The sequence below is a fragment of the Tasmannia lanceolata genome, unplaced genomic scaffold, assembly GCF_043159265.1.
Source record: "Tasmannia lanceolata isolate RefF3 unplaced genomic scaffold, GAP_Taslan_0.1 ptg000007l, whole genome shotgun sequence".
NCBI classification, from domain to species: Eukaryota; Viridiplantae; Streptophyta; class Magnoliopsida; order Canellales; family Winteraceae; genus Tasmannia; species Tasmannia lanceolata.
Genome location: NW_027518684.1, coordinates 11,895,225 through 11,911,200, shown reverse-complemented (window position 1 = coordinate 11,911,200; position 15,976 = coordinate 11,895,225). Strand labels below are relative to the sequence as shown.

At 37.7% G+C, this 15,976-nt stretch overlaps 2 protein-coding genes across 3 annotated transcripts; one reads left to right on the top strand and one right to left on the bottom strand.

The window, feature by feature from the left end:
* The first annotated feature begins 896 nt into the window (after window positions 1–896).
* LOC143880977 (cytochrome b-c1 complex subunit 6-1, mitochondrial-like) lies at window positions 897–7,336 on the top strand. Of its 2 annotated transcripts, none has more exons than XM_077383951.1 (5): window positions 897–995; window positions 1,598–1,652; window positions 5,644–5,728; window positions 6,905–7,012; window positions 7,094–7,336. In XM_077383951.1, coding segments are annotated over exons 2-5 (228 nt in total). In that variant the 5' UTR covers window positions 897–995; window positions 1,598–1,650; the 3' UTR covers window positions 7,127–7,336. The 2 variants fall into 2 exon arrangements, with proteins under 2 accessions (XP_077240066.1, XP_077240067.1); XM_077383952.1 differs by having other exon boundaries at window positions 898–995; window positions 6,923–7,012.
* Window positions 7,337–8,800: 1,464 nt separating this feature from the next.
* LOC143880575 (uncharacterized) lies at window positions 8,801–11,360 on the bottom strand. The gene is made up of 5 exons (XM_077383566.1): window positions 10,833–11,360; window positions 10,528–10,753; window positions 10,009–10,444; window positions 9,455–9,776; window positions 8,801–9,370 (listed from the first exon to the last, which is right to left on the bottom strand). Exons 1-5 carry the CDS (start codon window positions 11,358–11,360, stop codon window positions 8,801–8,803), a joined length of 2,082 nt encoding a protein of 693 aa, XP_077239681.1.
* Between the last annotated feature and the right edge of the window lie 4,616 nt (window positions 11,361–15,976).

Here is a 15,976-nt window from a genome sequence, read left to right as displayed (position 1 = left end):
ACAGCCAGCCGTAGAATGTCTTCTGCTATGGTCCCAAGCAAATTCCCAAGTATGGAATTTATATATGGCTTGTGGCCGTATGGCCCGTATTGTACAATATTTTTCAAAACCTACCACACCACAGGATGATCCATAACTGTCTATTTGAGATTGAGCCACAACTTAAATAGGTAGTGTCTCAAAAATCATTTCCATGATCCCAATCCTCCAAGCTATAAGGATTTCCATACTATGCTCTGTTTGGTTGCTGGAAGTTGGGTGGGGAATTAGGAGAAGAAGAAGTTTGAGGGGAGAAGAAGATTAGATTGGGAGAAGAATAGTAGAAGATTGACCTGTTGTGTTTGGTTGAGCGACAATCCGCGAGAAGATTAGCGGAAGATGTAGGGGTGCCATTATCAAAATGGAGGGTGAAAGAGAGAGAAAAGAGAATAAGACAAGAACTTCTTGAGATCTTCTCCTCAAATTTCACCATGAAAGAAGATTAGGGTGGGACATCTCCGCCACGTATGATAAAAAGTAATAATGATGTCCAGAAGTTGTCTAGTGGTCAGAGGGCTAAATGGCAACCAAACATGCTCTGGGGAGATCTTTGGAAAATCTCAAGCATTTGAAACTCCTACATTCCCCCCAAAATGGGCAACCAAACATAGCATGGGGACAAAAAAGTTGTGTATAGATCGTATCCTTTCAAGTTTCCCTAACATAGGCACGCCTAATTTCATACCAATTAATGGGCATGAAGCGGGACGAGATCTAGGCATTGGTACGGTGGGCCACAAAAAACAATTGTGCGATTGTCAATCCCAATTCGGTGATCCTAACCCTTGAATTGAAATGAAATGTGAATTAGGGTCCATTGGGTTAGCAACTGAGATATCAGTATAGGGCGAATATTCTTAGCATTTCCTCAATTTTCTCCCCTCTCGGTATTTTGTTAAAGAGCCTTTCTTTCTCTTTTTTTGCCAAACCTAACCCTAGACTCTCCCATTCGAAAGGTAAGCGATTCTATTCGCCACACGCAATTTCTCATAATCCAATAATTCCGCAATTTCTTATAATCTTCGTTTCTCTCATCCCATTTCTACATCTTTTGGCTTCGATCTGATTTGCAATTTGTCCTTCTTAATTTTTCTGTTCTTGCTCGATTCTTTTCTGATAGAAGTATATGAGACCTTCTTTTTTCTCTTCTTATATTGCCCCTTCTAATCATTTACACTAACCCTAGATCTAGGGAAAGAAATTTATATAAGGTGGAAATTAAATAATTAAAGAGAATGATCAGATGTAGGTTATCATTTTTTTTTACATCAATATGCTGATCATCCTACAACAACTGCTTTTAGTGATGATTAGTGTCTGTTACTCTGTTATAGATAGACTAATGGGGGCAAATTAGTCAGTTTTTTAAGTGGCTAACAATATTGTTAACAAGAAACATGATTGGGTAGTTCTGGTCAAGTAATAATGCTTCTTCTTTCAGTGATACATTTTATTTTATAACTTTTCTCATTTAAACTCCATTGTATCCACACTCAATATGCGCGGGTGTTACTGTGTTAGTTTGTTTTAGTATATAACAATGATTTCCTTTGTGCAGGGTAAACCAATAATCCTCTTGCGTTCGGTCGTTGATAAACAACTTCCATTGCCATGTGAGTGATTTTTTTTTTTTGGCCTCTCTTTCTTCCTGCTTACAATAGCCTTATCCAAATAATTACTTGTGTTTTGAAGATCATCCTGCACATTAATACACTATCAATGCCTCTATTTGTTGATAATAGGCTAATAGCTCTAGGCCATAAATGATAGTTCAACTGTTCTGCTTCTCAGTTTATTTGTAATGCGGGTGTGGGCAGATCTGTGTGGTTATTATGACATTCGTTATATATAATGTTATGCGGCTGTCAGATTCAATGTTTTCTGAGCTTTCATTGATGGTACCAAACTAATAACTGGTTTAATCTGCTGAACAATGACTTTCTCTAAAAGGAAATATATCTCTAATGATTTGAGGCCAATTTTTTTTTTTTTTTTTCTCACACAAGGCCAATATTATATATTGCAAGACAAATTGGGGTGGAGGTTGGGACGGTTAAAAAAAAAAGGCTCGGACTGGTTTACTCCGGGTACGCCTGGTTAAACTCATATGTCAAAAATTTTAAACAAAAACACACCCCAAACACAAGTAGCCTCGCGCAAGCACAGTTTACAAACCTTCATGTATATGGGTTATACTTGAGTTGGACATTACCACCAACTTCCTTAATTCTCTCTTTGGTTCACTCTATTTTATGGAATCATCAACACACAACATATCATTAATAGAAGGAGATGAAGGTGCTTTCCCAACACCATTACCAGTTCTATGTCTCATAGATAAGCCAGAATGGAAATCTATTTTTGCAATACCTTAGGGGGAATCATTCAAAAAAAAAAAAAAAAAAAAAAAAACCTTAGAAAGTAACGGGGCTATGGCTCTTAAGCCTCCATAGGTTGGTCACAAGGCAAAGTGATGAAGGGTGACCAAGGGAGCGAAGAGGTGAGGCCATGCGAGGTGAAGAGTAGAAGGGGTGGGTTCGGATTGAAAACTTCCAACCTATGATTTGTGCATTCAAATCTCTGGACTTTGGTGTTGAGAGAAGGGAGGTAGGGAGCTAATCTAACTAGTTATCTAAATATTATTATATTTATTAAATTTTGGTATATTTATCTGAATTTCCATCACTTCCAGGGGTGCTTACAAGTCATGTGATATTATGATAGAGAATATTAGACCAACATATATTTCTATTATTATTTCTGTTTTTATATGTATACACAGTATCTAATAATACTATATATTAGATAGGCAGGCCCATTTTCTTGGTTAGTGACAATGTAGATGATGCAGGACGATTGAAGGAAGATTGGATTGATACTATGAACTAAATATTTCGCTCTTATACCAAGTCTGATGCAGGGTGAAAAATAGGAATTTGACTCCAAAAATAGGTGATTAGGTAATAGGTTGGGGAAATAATTCTTCGGGGTTTATAATAGGTTCGGGGTGGTTCAGACATATCCCATGAAGCTTTCGAAGGATACCGGGAAGTTGTTGAAGGATGTTTGGAAGGTCTAAAATCAGCTTTGGGACAAAGCAGAGGGGTGCAAGGTTTAGGCTGAGATGGGATGGTTAAAACTAGCAAAAAATTAGGGTTTTGAGGTTTTAGGCTAATGAGAAAGTGTTCAGCAACAAACTTGCCGTTTGTGGATTTAGTTCCCTGGTCGTATAGATTTCTAAGCCTGGATTCAGTAGATTGATGGAGTATATCTGGCATTCCTTTTGAGGCATGGTGTGAGGAAAATTTCTGGAGAATCGGACGAAAGATCGGTAGAGTTATATCTATGGATGTCTCCTGCAAGGCGGGGAGAGGTTACAAGCAAGCCAAAATCCAAATAAGCACTATCGGAATCTGCCTGATCGTGATGGGCTCTCTGGTCTTAATCTGGACTCGGCCCAGTGGGCCTTACCCCGAGTAGGTGTTGGGTCCATTAGCCTGTATGAATCCCTCCTTAAAGCTTTTACCGAATTGATGGGTTTAAGTAAAGGAATTAAGTCAAATGGGTCCATTTCATCTCTTGTTGTGCATCAACCTTGTTGGCAAGAACCAATACTAAAGAAATAGTCCAGCATTGATGTACATTTTGATTAGGAATGTGCAAACCCATGATGTATGAGTTAAGAGGGCGTGGTTTCTGAGCTCTCTAGCTCAGGCTGAGCTAGAGCTTAGAATACACTATCTCCCATAGTAGTTTGACTCATCGAACCTATTCATTTTACACTACCTCACATAGATAGGGTGTTCCTAACAAACCATCTCCATTCCATAATCCTAACCATCCGATCTATAGGACCATAATTTCTAGCCATCCATTCTAAACCTCCACAAATCATAACCCTAACCATAACCATAACCATAACCCTAAGCATAACCTATAAACTAAATGGGTTGGATGACTCAACCAACTATGGGAGTAGTGGATTCTGAGCTCGAGCTCAGAAACCTTTTTCTGATATTTTAAATATCTACATTTTCATATTGTACAGTTGAACATGGCACTTGAGACGATAGAAGTAATTGGTGTATTATCTAACAATCCTATTTCCTTGCCGAAGTTATTGATACTGTTGTGACAATAGAAGTCATTGATTTATTCTCTTACTATTCTATTTCCTTGCCAAAATTATTGATATTGTTTATTTGGAAAAAATTGGGATCAAATTCACCATCTTCTCCCATGAGTCGATTTTGTCCTCACCCATTTGAACTCTAGCTGGGTGGATTTGTTGCGATCGCGTAGATGTGTAGCCCGATTTCGATAGCCACAAGTTTCACCTTTTTGGTTTCGAACATATCCCAACATTCAAAAATCCTTTCTACTTTAACTAACCAATTGAGTACTTGCTCTGGGTTTTCCTCTCTATAAAAAAATAGGTATGTCCACTTTAACTTGAGAATCTTGATCACCCCATGATGCCAATGTTATTGGAATTGTGCTCTTCCATTTACAAAACCTCGATACTTCCCATCATCAAGCTGCTCGTAATGTGGAAGTGAGGATTAACGGGTGGTCTAGAGGTTCTATGGTTTCCATTGGAGTCATTAGTTCCATCGATTGCACTTGCTCTAATCTTTTGCAAAGTTGCAAATCTTGAAACTCCTCGTGTCTCGCAGTCTTTTTGGGTTGGTTGATTATTTCCTCCTCCCTCCATAATACGCGAACGTTACTGACTACAACAACTAATGCAAAGTAGTATTAAAGAAGAAATACAACAAATGGTTGTAACAAGAAGAAGATCGAGTTGAAGAGGAAGGGAAATAGGGTAATCCTTAGGTCTCAATAGGAAAGAAACAATAGCCAAGGAAGTGCCCCCCTCTCTCTCTCTCTCTTATATGTAAAACCTTGGGTTTGATGCCCCTCTTGCTTTCCTATCTTCATCAGATAATTGTTGATCACCTGAAGTTAGAAGAGCTACAAAAACCGTCCATTTATGGAATGAACTATAGTTTTCATTAATAAATAAAATACAACTACATCTTAAATAAACATTATTTTAGATGGACTTAACTACCTCATAGTAGACTGGAAGAGAATTTGATCGTCATATTTTTAAGAGTTACTGTAAGAAGCAAAAAAGGTTGGAAGGACAAGAAATTTTGAGTATTTGATGAGTCTTTAATTGTTACTTTAGTCCTTACATGATGGTAGAAACAAAAAAAAAAAAAGTGGAATGGCAGTAGAAGCTAGAAAAAGTGGAATGAGCTCCAGTTTGTTTATGGATAAATAACATATCATAATTTTAACTTTGTTGCTTATATGCTACCGATGTGAACGTAAGTGGTTTTCTTATAAGGAAGAATCTGATATTTAATATTCATAGCGTTTGTTGCATTTTGTTTTGTATTAAAATTACGGAGTGCTCTTTGATCAGATAATTGCATTATATCATGTTCATTCTTAGTTGTTTATTAATATTAGATTTTTCAATGATGAAGAGAGTATATCTATGCTGGTATCCCCCCCACCCCACCCCCATTTTAGTCACATAGCCTCATTGTCTCGGGTATGAACTTGTAAGTTATCTGTTTCTGTTCAATCCAGGTCGGACGAAGAGCTTGTTGACCAGAAGAAATATCTTGAACAGGCTAGCAAGCCAAAGTGTGTGAGAACCTGGCTTGAATATGAGGTAATGTCTGGCATATTGGATCTTCAAACGTTCCTAGCAGTGCTACCTTGAATTTTTTTTCTTATTTTCACAATATGTAGCGTAACATGCTATGACACTTCAATTGTCTGGGGTTGCTATGAATGATGACTGGGTTAAAGCTTTTTTGTACTTAGTCATTTTGGCCTCTCTGTGATGCAATTTAGTTGCACTAATTATTTATATGAAGTGGTTGGTATTAGAATCTTTTACAAATACAAATCCTTTAAATTAAGTGAAAAAAAAGGAGAAACACAGAAGCAGTATCATTTCTAAAAAGAAGAAACACAAAAAATCCAAAAGGATGCCACCATGATCAGGAATTTACTATTAAGATGTGGATATAAAAAGTCCATAGAAATATAAGGGGTTGTTTAAACAGGGGTTCAGCTGTTTTTATTTCTTTATTTGTGCATGGCTTACAAACATTACTAAGGTTGCCTTATTCGGATCTCATCTGTGTATGATAATTAGGGAAAAACCTTGGTATTGATATTGTTTATTTTAGTCACCTTTGCTGGAGTATGATTATTAGGACTTGGTATTTTTGCCCATTTTTTGATAGATACAACCCCTGTATTTTGAACGATTTCATTTGAAATGGAATTCTCTCATTTTCTTCTTAAATTTTATATTCATTTGTATTTTAAATAATTTGTTTTTCATTCTTTGAAAAAAAATTATTTTTCAAGTTTTTTATTATATAAACCCAAAAATAACAAAAAAATAAAATATCATGAGATACACCCTTCCCTAGAAATTTTCGAAACAAATATTTGTGACTATTATTTAAATCAGTGAAGAGATAGAAAAAATCCACTGAATGTGCAGCACAATTCGCATGTTTTTATATTTTAATCGTGTCTTTAAGTAATTTATTGAAATACGTGCTTCTTTATATGAGGTCTCTTGCGTATCTTTTTCTGTACTCTCAAACTTATCTTATAATCGATAAAACATAAGTAAAGAACTAAAAAGTAAATTAAGGCTTTATTTAATTATTATCATTATCATTATTTCTTTTCCTTTTTTGAACTTTTGGCGTAGCTTGGTGTAGCTTGAGCGAGTGTTCTCAAGTTGTTCTATGGGGGAAAATGTGCATGCTTTTTTATGCTTTCTTGGAGTATGTCTAGATAACTGCACTTTATGGTTCTGAAGGTGTATCAATTTCTACAGGCATGTGTGAAAAGGATCAAAGATGATGAAACTGGCCACAAACACTGTACTGGGCAGTATTTTGATTACTGGTCGTGCATTGACAAAGAAGTAAGTACCCAGTTTCATCGCTAAATGATTGTTAATTCAGAGTTTCAAATCATCTTCTGAAACTGCCTTCTTTATATACAGGTTGCACTGCGGCTCTTTGCAAAACTGAAATGAATAAAGGGACTTTCGTAGGTTAGTAATATTATCCTTCTCTGTTATTCATCAATATCCAGTGACATTTTCTGGACATTCACTTGGCCTCATGCTCCAAAGTAGCTATCGTTGTATTGTCCTGTTCCTCGTCAGCACATTTTTGCCAGAAAAAAGACATTTCTGTTCCAGGACACCCCCAAGGTTAAACCAATAAAAAGTGGGTTTTGAGCATCTCAATCCACTACTGGTATTCTTGCACTCTCTTTCGACCTGTCTGTTCACTAAGCTTGTTCAGTTGAACCGAAATATCATAAATGTTAAAAGATCTCTGGTCAAACGGGTTCGAACAAATGAACTGGGGTCCCATCTGGTTTGGTTGGAATTGTCTTGGCTGACCCTAGCATCCTACTAAGTTACATTTTGGATAAAACCTTTTGCTTTGATTAGGGTTTTATAACCAAAAATTTAAAATCGTTCTTTTCATTCTCAAATGCATGGTTTTGTGTTTTATCACATCTAAGCTAAAAACAATATGGGCCTTTGACATCTTCTCTTTTTTCAAGAGAAGAACTGTTATTTGTGGCTTAGCTCCTAGGGTTCGAAGTTGAACTTATAGAGGCCGTTTTGCTAGAGAAGAATTGCGTAGTCCTGATTTTTCACTACTTTCACCTGATATTCATTTTTCAGAGCAACTTGTTTGAGTGCTTGTCTAACTGGACTGGAAAGAACACTTCTTCCCTAGTCTGACATTTCCTGTAATGGTGGGACCAGACCACCACTGTTTTGCAATACACTACAAATGAGGCCTCCAAACAAACGTTCTTATTAAAAATTTTGTGCTTTTTCTTGGATTCTTCACTTGTCTTTTATTTAGTCCTTAGAAAGGAAATTTCACAACGAAATATTCAGCATTTGATTAAAACGTAGTTTCTATTTAAAAGCAGTTCCTGTGCCCTCTGATGTTACGCATCCTTGTTGGTTTACATCGATCCTTTAAATTCTGTTCTCTCGTCGGGAAAGGAAAGGAAAGGGAAGTGAAGGGAAGTAAACTGATGTGGCAGAAAGGAAAGTGAAGGAAAAGAAACCTGACAGAAACCTGTCAGATGAGCGTTTTGTTGCACAGAAACCTCACGGAAACTACAGAAATATGCGTTTCGCTGCAGGGAAACTCAATAGAAACCTGTTAAATAGAAACTGATATGCAGAATGATGCCAACATAGAATCTAGTCTAAAATAAGTGGGTCAAACCCTCTGAAGTCAATCAAAATAAGAAAACCATGACAAAAAGAAGTTGAACAATAACAATGCCAATCAAATTATCACAAATATAGAGTTGCCAAGATATAAATCAGACAACCAGCATAGACTTGACATAAAATTATCACAAATATAGAGTTGCCAATATAGAGTTGAACAATAACAATGCCAATCAAATTGTCACAAATATAGAGTTGCTTAGATAGAATTGCCAAGATATAAATCAGGCAACCATCATAGACTTGACATAAAACTACATATGTATGCCAATAGATCCTACATCTATAAGTCCAAGCCAACTAACAAAAATAGTACATAAACATGTTCACTAAAAAGAACAGACAAGCCAACAAAAAAAAAAGATCATGTCCAAATGAAGTCCACATCCAGAATCATTCAACAACCACATGTTTATGTACATCCACATCCACAATCACTCAGAATGCAAGGTTTTCCATCTTCCTCCACATGTAGCGCTCCCTCCTTTCTACGGTGTGCTTTATAAAAGCACGAACCTCCGTAGGGTTACGGTTGAGGTACTCATAAGCCCTGTCCAAGATTTCCTCCCCGAATCCTTGTAACCCAAACACGGCGTCATGAAGCTCGTCATTGTCAAAAGGTTCCTTCGATAGATCATTGATTGCATCTGCAACCTTCTCCAAAGTTGAAGTAAATTCTTCCATCAAATTCATGTATTTTGCTGCACTACGCTTCGTCCCCTTCTGACCTTCATCATTTCTTGCAAAATCTCTAACCGGAGATGACGTTCTAGGCCCAGGTCCCCTACTGCTCTCACCCACCATAGGAGACTCTTGAATTGTTTCAGTCTCAGGGGTATCGTCAATCCCCAAGTCATCTATATGCGGAGCTGAACTCTGCATCTCCTGACTAGGGGCAACGTCATCCCTACTCCACCCACCCGTGGCATAGTCTTCGCCAAAAATGTGACGAAAATCATCTATCAACACATGTTTCTCTGCAAAATATTTCTTATGTTCAGGGTGAACCTACAACAAATTCGGAAAAATAGTTATAAATATTACGAGCCCGAGTAATTAACAAATGAAACAAAGATGTCACTTTGTACTCACAGCGACACAAGCATTGTAGACATCTTCCGTCACTTCGATCTTCTTATTGACGTCATCCCAGCCAAATCCGCTTGTGTTTATTATAGTGTTGACGGCCACGAATTTCTTTTTTAGGGTCTTGACTCGATTTTTGATATGCTCTTTTGTCATATCTTTCCCATATCGACTATTCATTGCTCTGCTTGCCGCCGTGTATGCGACATCTTTAAAGCCACTGGGTATCTTGTGCCCTTCCGATACTTGTTCCAATAACGCATCCACCAACACCTTATCCATCTCAGTATTCCAGTAATGGTTCCTACCCACGCGACTTGCAGCTATCCTATATGAATTGAAACACATGAGATACAATTATTTAAAAATATGAGACCATACAATAATGAGAAACTCATGAGACCATACATAAAACTCATGAGACCATACAATACGAGTTTATTGTCTTTTAAAAACAAGCTACAAACAAGTAGTCCCCTCTATTCGTGGTCAATTCAAGCCATAAACAACCAACGAAACCAAACATCTTAAACATAAATCAACGTTGAAAGTCATTCCACATATTCGTGGTCAATTCTTTTCTAATCCTAGTCCCCTCTCGTGCATCATCGGCCCTACTAAGTGGAATATATGGGACATGCTCTTCTTCCTCAGGCGGGACCACTGCTTGTAACTCTAGATCTACGCCATCAAGAAGATCATCATCTGCGATCTCCCTCCGAATGAAATTGTGGACACAACAACAAGCTAGAACAATATCAATCTGTTTTTCATATGGGTACATCGGTTCCTCGTTTAAAATTCTAAAGCGCTTCTTGAGGGCGCCGAATGCACGTTCCACTACATTCCGGAGTGATGAATGTCCGTGATTAAAGAGTTCCTCTGGCGTTCGTGGTCTTCGACCCCTGATTTCATTTAAATGATACGCTATGCCTCGGTGCGGTGTTATAAAACTACGAAGTAAAGGATAGCCACCATCGCCGAGATAAAACTTCCCTACAACGAAGAAAGCATTGTCTCAGTATCGCCATTGTCAATTCATAACCGACATAATAAGTAGAAGGAAAGGTAAATGATACATGGAAGGCAAGGAAGCCCACTAGGTCGTGATGTTGCATTTCCTAATATCCTTGAGTCAGATGCCGATCCTTCCCACCCAGCCAAAATGTAATTGAATTTTAAATCGAAGTCACAGACTGCCAGTACATTTTGAGAAGGATAACCTTTTTGATTAATAAACCGAGGTTTATATTCGGCTCTCACTTTAGCAGGAATATGAGTTCCGTCTATTGCACCAATGCAATCCTAGCATAGACAGGTTAAAATATATCAGTCAGTATCTTGAACATAGTTGTTTCCTATGACATAACTTGAACTATTTTACCTTGAAATAAGGCCAGAATCTTGGATTAATGCGAATGACTTCTGGTATCTCACTCGTCGGAGGTTTTATAAACTCAGATTTCAAGCTAAGAATAGTTTTCAAGACCTTGTTGAAATAACGAAAAACCGTGGAACCTGATCGTTGTGTGAAGGCTCTAATTGACTTGTTCCGTTGATTGTGAGATACGATATGTAAGAACATTGCAACCTGCTCGTCAACATTGCAATGTATTGTATCTTGAAGTTCCCCGGTGCTTCTAAGCAGTCGAACAAATCGTTCGAAGCACCTGACGTTCATCATAAGTAAGTGCTTGCAATGTACGTCTAGCCTCACGGCATGCCTAACAAATTCCCGATCTGTGAAGTAGTTGCTTTCGTATAGAGCTCTTCGTAGGTATTCGTCGTAATACTGTTGGAAGAATACGAGTGCAGTGGCTGTTGCACTCATTATTGTCGCTACAGCACTCACAATCAACTTTGCTCGCTTTGTGGGGCGACCATCCTCGGTTCTAAGTCTCCTATCGTCCATCTAACAACAAGCGGATAGTGCTCAACAACAAGAGGAAGAAGCCCCAAAAACATGACTAAGAAAGATGATAATGCAACCATAGAATGACAAATCCAAGTAAACAAAAAAGTGTAAACAAAAAGAGCAAAATAAGGCCGAGCTTCCCAATAGACATTAAAATCCCAAATATAACAAAGATCTCAAAGATGGGCAAGTAAATCAAGCTACCGCAAGGGGTGAAAGAAATTTGTTCACTTTTGTTGCATGTGAAGAAATTTATTTTGAATAACTAGGGAAAAAAATAGAATAAAATAACAGAGAAAAAACAGAGGTATCAATCACAAAATCTATATAATACAAAAACACCATCAAAATAAAGGAATCAAACATACCCCACCAAGATCGAAAAAAAAATCTCAATACCTTTCGATTTTGAAAAACCCTATTTCAAGGAAATGAAATAGGGTTAAACTCACAAAGCTCAGTACAACAAAATCACAAAAATAAACACCAGCAAAATGCATTGTACAGAAACCCCCAAGCAAAGACATACCAACAAACCCCTTTTATGCCTATTTTTAGCATAAAGAGTAAAAATAAGCAACCAAAACCCCCAATAAAAAAAATCCCTAAATCTAAAAAAAAAACCAACACATCCCTTTTATGCCTATTTCTCAAATCAATTTTACAGAGCTATTTATAGAAATCCTATTTCAGATTTACTAAATCAGGTTTATAGAAACCCTATTTCAGATACAGAGAAGAGAGAGTGAGAGGATGTACCTTGAGCGAGGTCGGAGATGAGGCTTTTTCGCCACAGTGGGAGGATGGAGACCACAAAGTTGTTTGTCTTTTTTTTTTCTCCACACACAGCTACGATCGGGGAAACTTGAGAGAAAGTAGGGCTTTCCGATAGTTTGTATCGGAAATGGGATGGGAGAAAAGTCGCGGAAAAGTCTTTTCCACGTAATTTATTTCATTTTCCACGTTTGATAAAATAGTTTCCGAGGAAACTAGAAGAACACCACAAATATCAGTTTCCGCGGAAAAATACAGGGGTTTCCCCTGAAACCCAACGGGAAAGGAAACAACAGAACACAGCATTATGATCCTTTGTTTTGGGGGATTTGAATTGAAAGTTCTCTATGTGGTAGAGATCCTCAAGTATTTGGAGTCGAGCAAAGGAATGAAAAATAAAAGGAAATGAATTCCAAAACTAATATCTGCACTCCTTTTAATTGGCTGTCAATGGCTTTTAGAGAATTGTAACGCCTTCAACAAATAACAAGAAAAATGTAAAATAAAGGAAAGGGGTGCCAATATTGAAACAACAGAGGGTAGACGTTATTTGCCAAAGGAAATACATTCTAAAATAGTAACTAGGGTTTGAGGAAAGTTTTGCTCTAGACAAAGAACGTTGGCATTTATTTTTTATTTTTCTCTATTGAGCCATGCTCCCACCATTAGGAAATGATTTTGGTTGCCATTATAGTTGATCTCTTGATTCAATGACAGAATCAAGAGATCATGATCATCAATCTAGTTATTCTAGGGTGGTGATATTATTGAATTGTTGTTATCCCTCTCTCCCCAAAAGATCTCACTCGGGAGATTTCCTGAGTGGGGACTTCCTAGGTACGGGACTCGGTGGGACTTAACCTGGTGTGAGACGGCTAGTCGGGACCTATGCTGGTATGGGACAAGTATAAAGGGCTTAGCCTAACGTGTTCCATCAGCTTTGGGCTTTTGAAATATTGGTTAAGTACTTAAAGCCTTTACCATTGGGCTAGAGGCTCAATCTCTGGTCATAGTGAATTTATCATATTGGCCTTTGAGAATTCAAATTCCTTGTACAATCTAGTTAAAATTGCTTTTCGATGGAGTTCTTTTTTAATTATTTTATGTTCTTTGATGATAGCTTCTTCGAAGTTCCGGTTTGGATTGTGAGAATTTTCTTTGATGATAGCTTCTTCCAGGATATCCTGTTTTTCCTTTGTTTGATTACACATAAAAAATAATAATTTGAAGGGACACAGTTTAAGTTTTTTATGAAATCCCTCTAAATAAGCCATAACTATACCGTTTCCTTCCAAACTATGGAAAGGGGAAAATATTCTAAGAAAAATATTTTTTCTCACAATCGAAAGTGGGCCTAACTAAGAGTAGGTTGATGATGTGGTTGGAAATGGGGTTTGCTTTATTTGTATAAGCTATGGGACACATTGATATGATAAAGAATTCTTATACCATGAGTACCATCTCTTGCAACAATGGAAGTGGGCTACATATCAAAGTTGTTTTTCCTTGTTCCACTCCCACTACAAAATATGAAATATCCTACCAAGCACTATGGCCCTTGTTTGGATTGCAAAAAAAATCATTTATGAAGGAAAAAATTTCCTTGGGATTTTCTTTCTTTCTTTCCACTATTTAGAGGGAATTGGTATGCTTATGGTTAATATAAAGAGATAATAAATTGACTGCCCATCTGAGCAAAAAGTGAATAGGGTTGGCTCAATTTTTTTCCCCTGTTTAAAAAAGATAGTAAGAACTTTTAAGAAATATTTTCCCTTTCCAAACTTTTCCAAAAAAATTCCTGCAAGAGTCTTTTAAGAGGTTCTAAAAGGGTCTTCTAAGGGGATCTGACTAGGAAAGGGCCCTCCAACAAAAGTCTCTCTCTCTCTCTCTCCAATGAAATCATTCTTTGTAGGTGCTTTCACTGTCAGCTTCCTCTTATTAGTATCTCTCATCATTGAAATCCTTCTTTTTAGGTGCTTTCACTGTCAGCTCCCTCTTGTTCAAAATTCTATTGAATAAGCAATCTCATTTGTCTCTCAGTTTAGACCCAATCTTTACATTTGAGAATTCTTCCAGTCTTTCATTCTCTTTTATGTCACCTTTTTACCACTCAATAACATTGGCTGTCTCTCCTGTAGACCTTTTTACCAGCTAACTACAAAATGTAGAGGGAAGTGGTATATTCACCCCCTTTTCTTCCCTGGCCACCCCCCTTAGTCTATTTATGACTATACTCTTTACACTAAAAGGGGGTGGCCCAGGGAAGAAAAGGGGAATGAATATATCATTTCCCAAATGTAAAATGAACTCAAGTGTCATTGAATATGGTGCATTGGTACATATTATATTGAGAGAGAGAGACCCAAATGTAAAATGAACTCAAGTGACATTATCAATACAATTAGCAATTGCCAGGGAGAGAGAGAGAGAGAGATTGATTGAAGAGTGTATACACTCTCAATACAATTAGCAAATGCCCCTATGATTAATTAACAAACCTTCGGGGTCTAGTGGTGTTATGATTGCCTGCTCGGCCGGGCCCGCTTCACTGCACCGAATGATTATCTTGCACTGGTCCAGTTGATATTGCCTGCATGTGGGGCACGACAAGTGGGCCACGAGCCACTTGTCAATACATCTGATGTGGAACCCATGGTTGCATTTAGGCAAGACCTTAATCCCCTCCCCGATAACAAACTCAGATAGGCAGATGGCACAATCCGAGCCCGAGCCCCGTAGCTTCAAGCTCTCCGAGTAGCTTAGAGTGGGGAAGCTCTTTAAGGCTTTTCTTTTGGCTTCAGTTTTGGCTATCCGAGCCTTCCTTCGGCTCGAGCACCTTAGTACACACCTTATGATATAATTCAGCACGAGAGCACAAATTAGGGTGCATATGAGGACCGCGAGGACCGTGATAGCATTGGCATCAAAGCCAGTGTGAGACCCCAAGGTGTCATTGCTAGGTGAGTTGTGAATGGGAGAGAGTAGTAACATTCTTCGTGAGCAGATGTTATGGATAAAGAAAGGAAGAGAACAATTATAAGAAGAAGGAGACATGGTTAGAAGGGAATGGAATTCGATAGAGAGAGTTGTGAAGGGGGGTGCTATATATATATATATATATACAGGGAAAAGGAGAAAAGGGCCCTTTTAGCCTTTTGATTTAAATGTGGTTTTGCCACTACAAACACCACTCTATACAAATACTGGCTTTGGCTCAAGCTTTAGTAACCGTTTGGAGAGAATGGGCTTCTAAATAGGGCCCACCTCCATCCCATGAACCTTTCCCCTTTGATTCACTAAGTAGGCCATGTTCGTTTAAAATTATGAAAACCGATTGTGTGTGCTAGACCGATTATTGGTCTCAAATTTAAATGTAGTTTTGAGATATTTGAGTCCAAAATTGGTTTGGCACTCACAATCGGCTGACATAATCTTAAACAAACAGGGGCTTATGACCAAGGTTTTAATTTCTTCGGGTTTCGGTGAGGACCGAAACCGAAATTGTCGAAATTTCAGATAAAATAATATTTTTTATTCCTTTATTGAATTTCAGCCGAAATTACCAAAATTTAGGCTCAAAAAACAACATTTCGAGCGCCTGTTACTGAATTTCAATTGAAAATTTTGGGATTTCAGCTAAAATTTCGGTTTCGGATAAGACTGAAATTACCTCCGAAGCTGAAATTTAAAACCTTGCTTACGACCATGGTTTTAAATTTCGACCGAAATCTAAAATTTATGATTTCGGTCGAGACCGACAGCGAAACGTACCAAAACCAAAATGACAGAAACTTACCAAATTTCGAAATTTATGCAATTTCGGAGAAATTTTGAAAAAA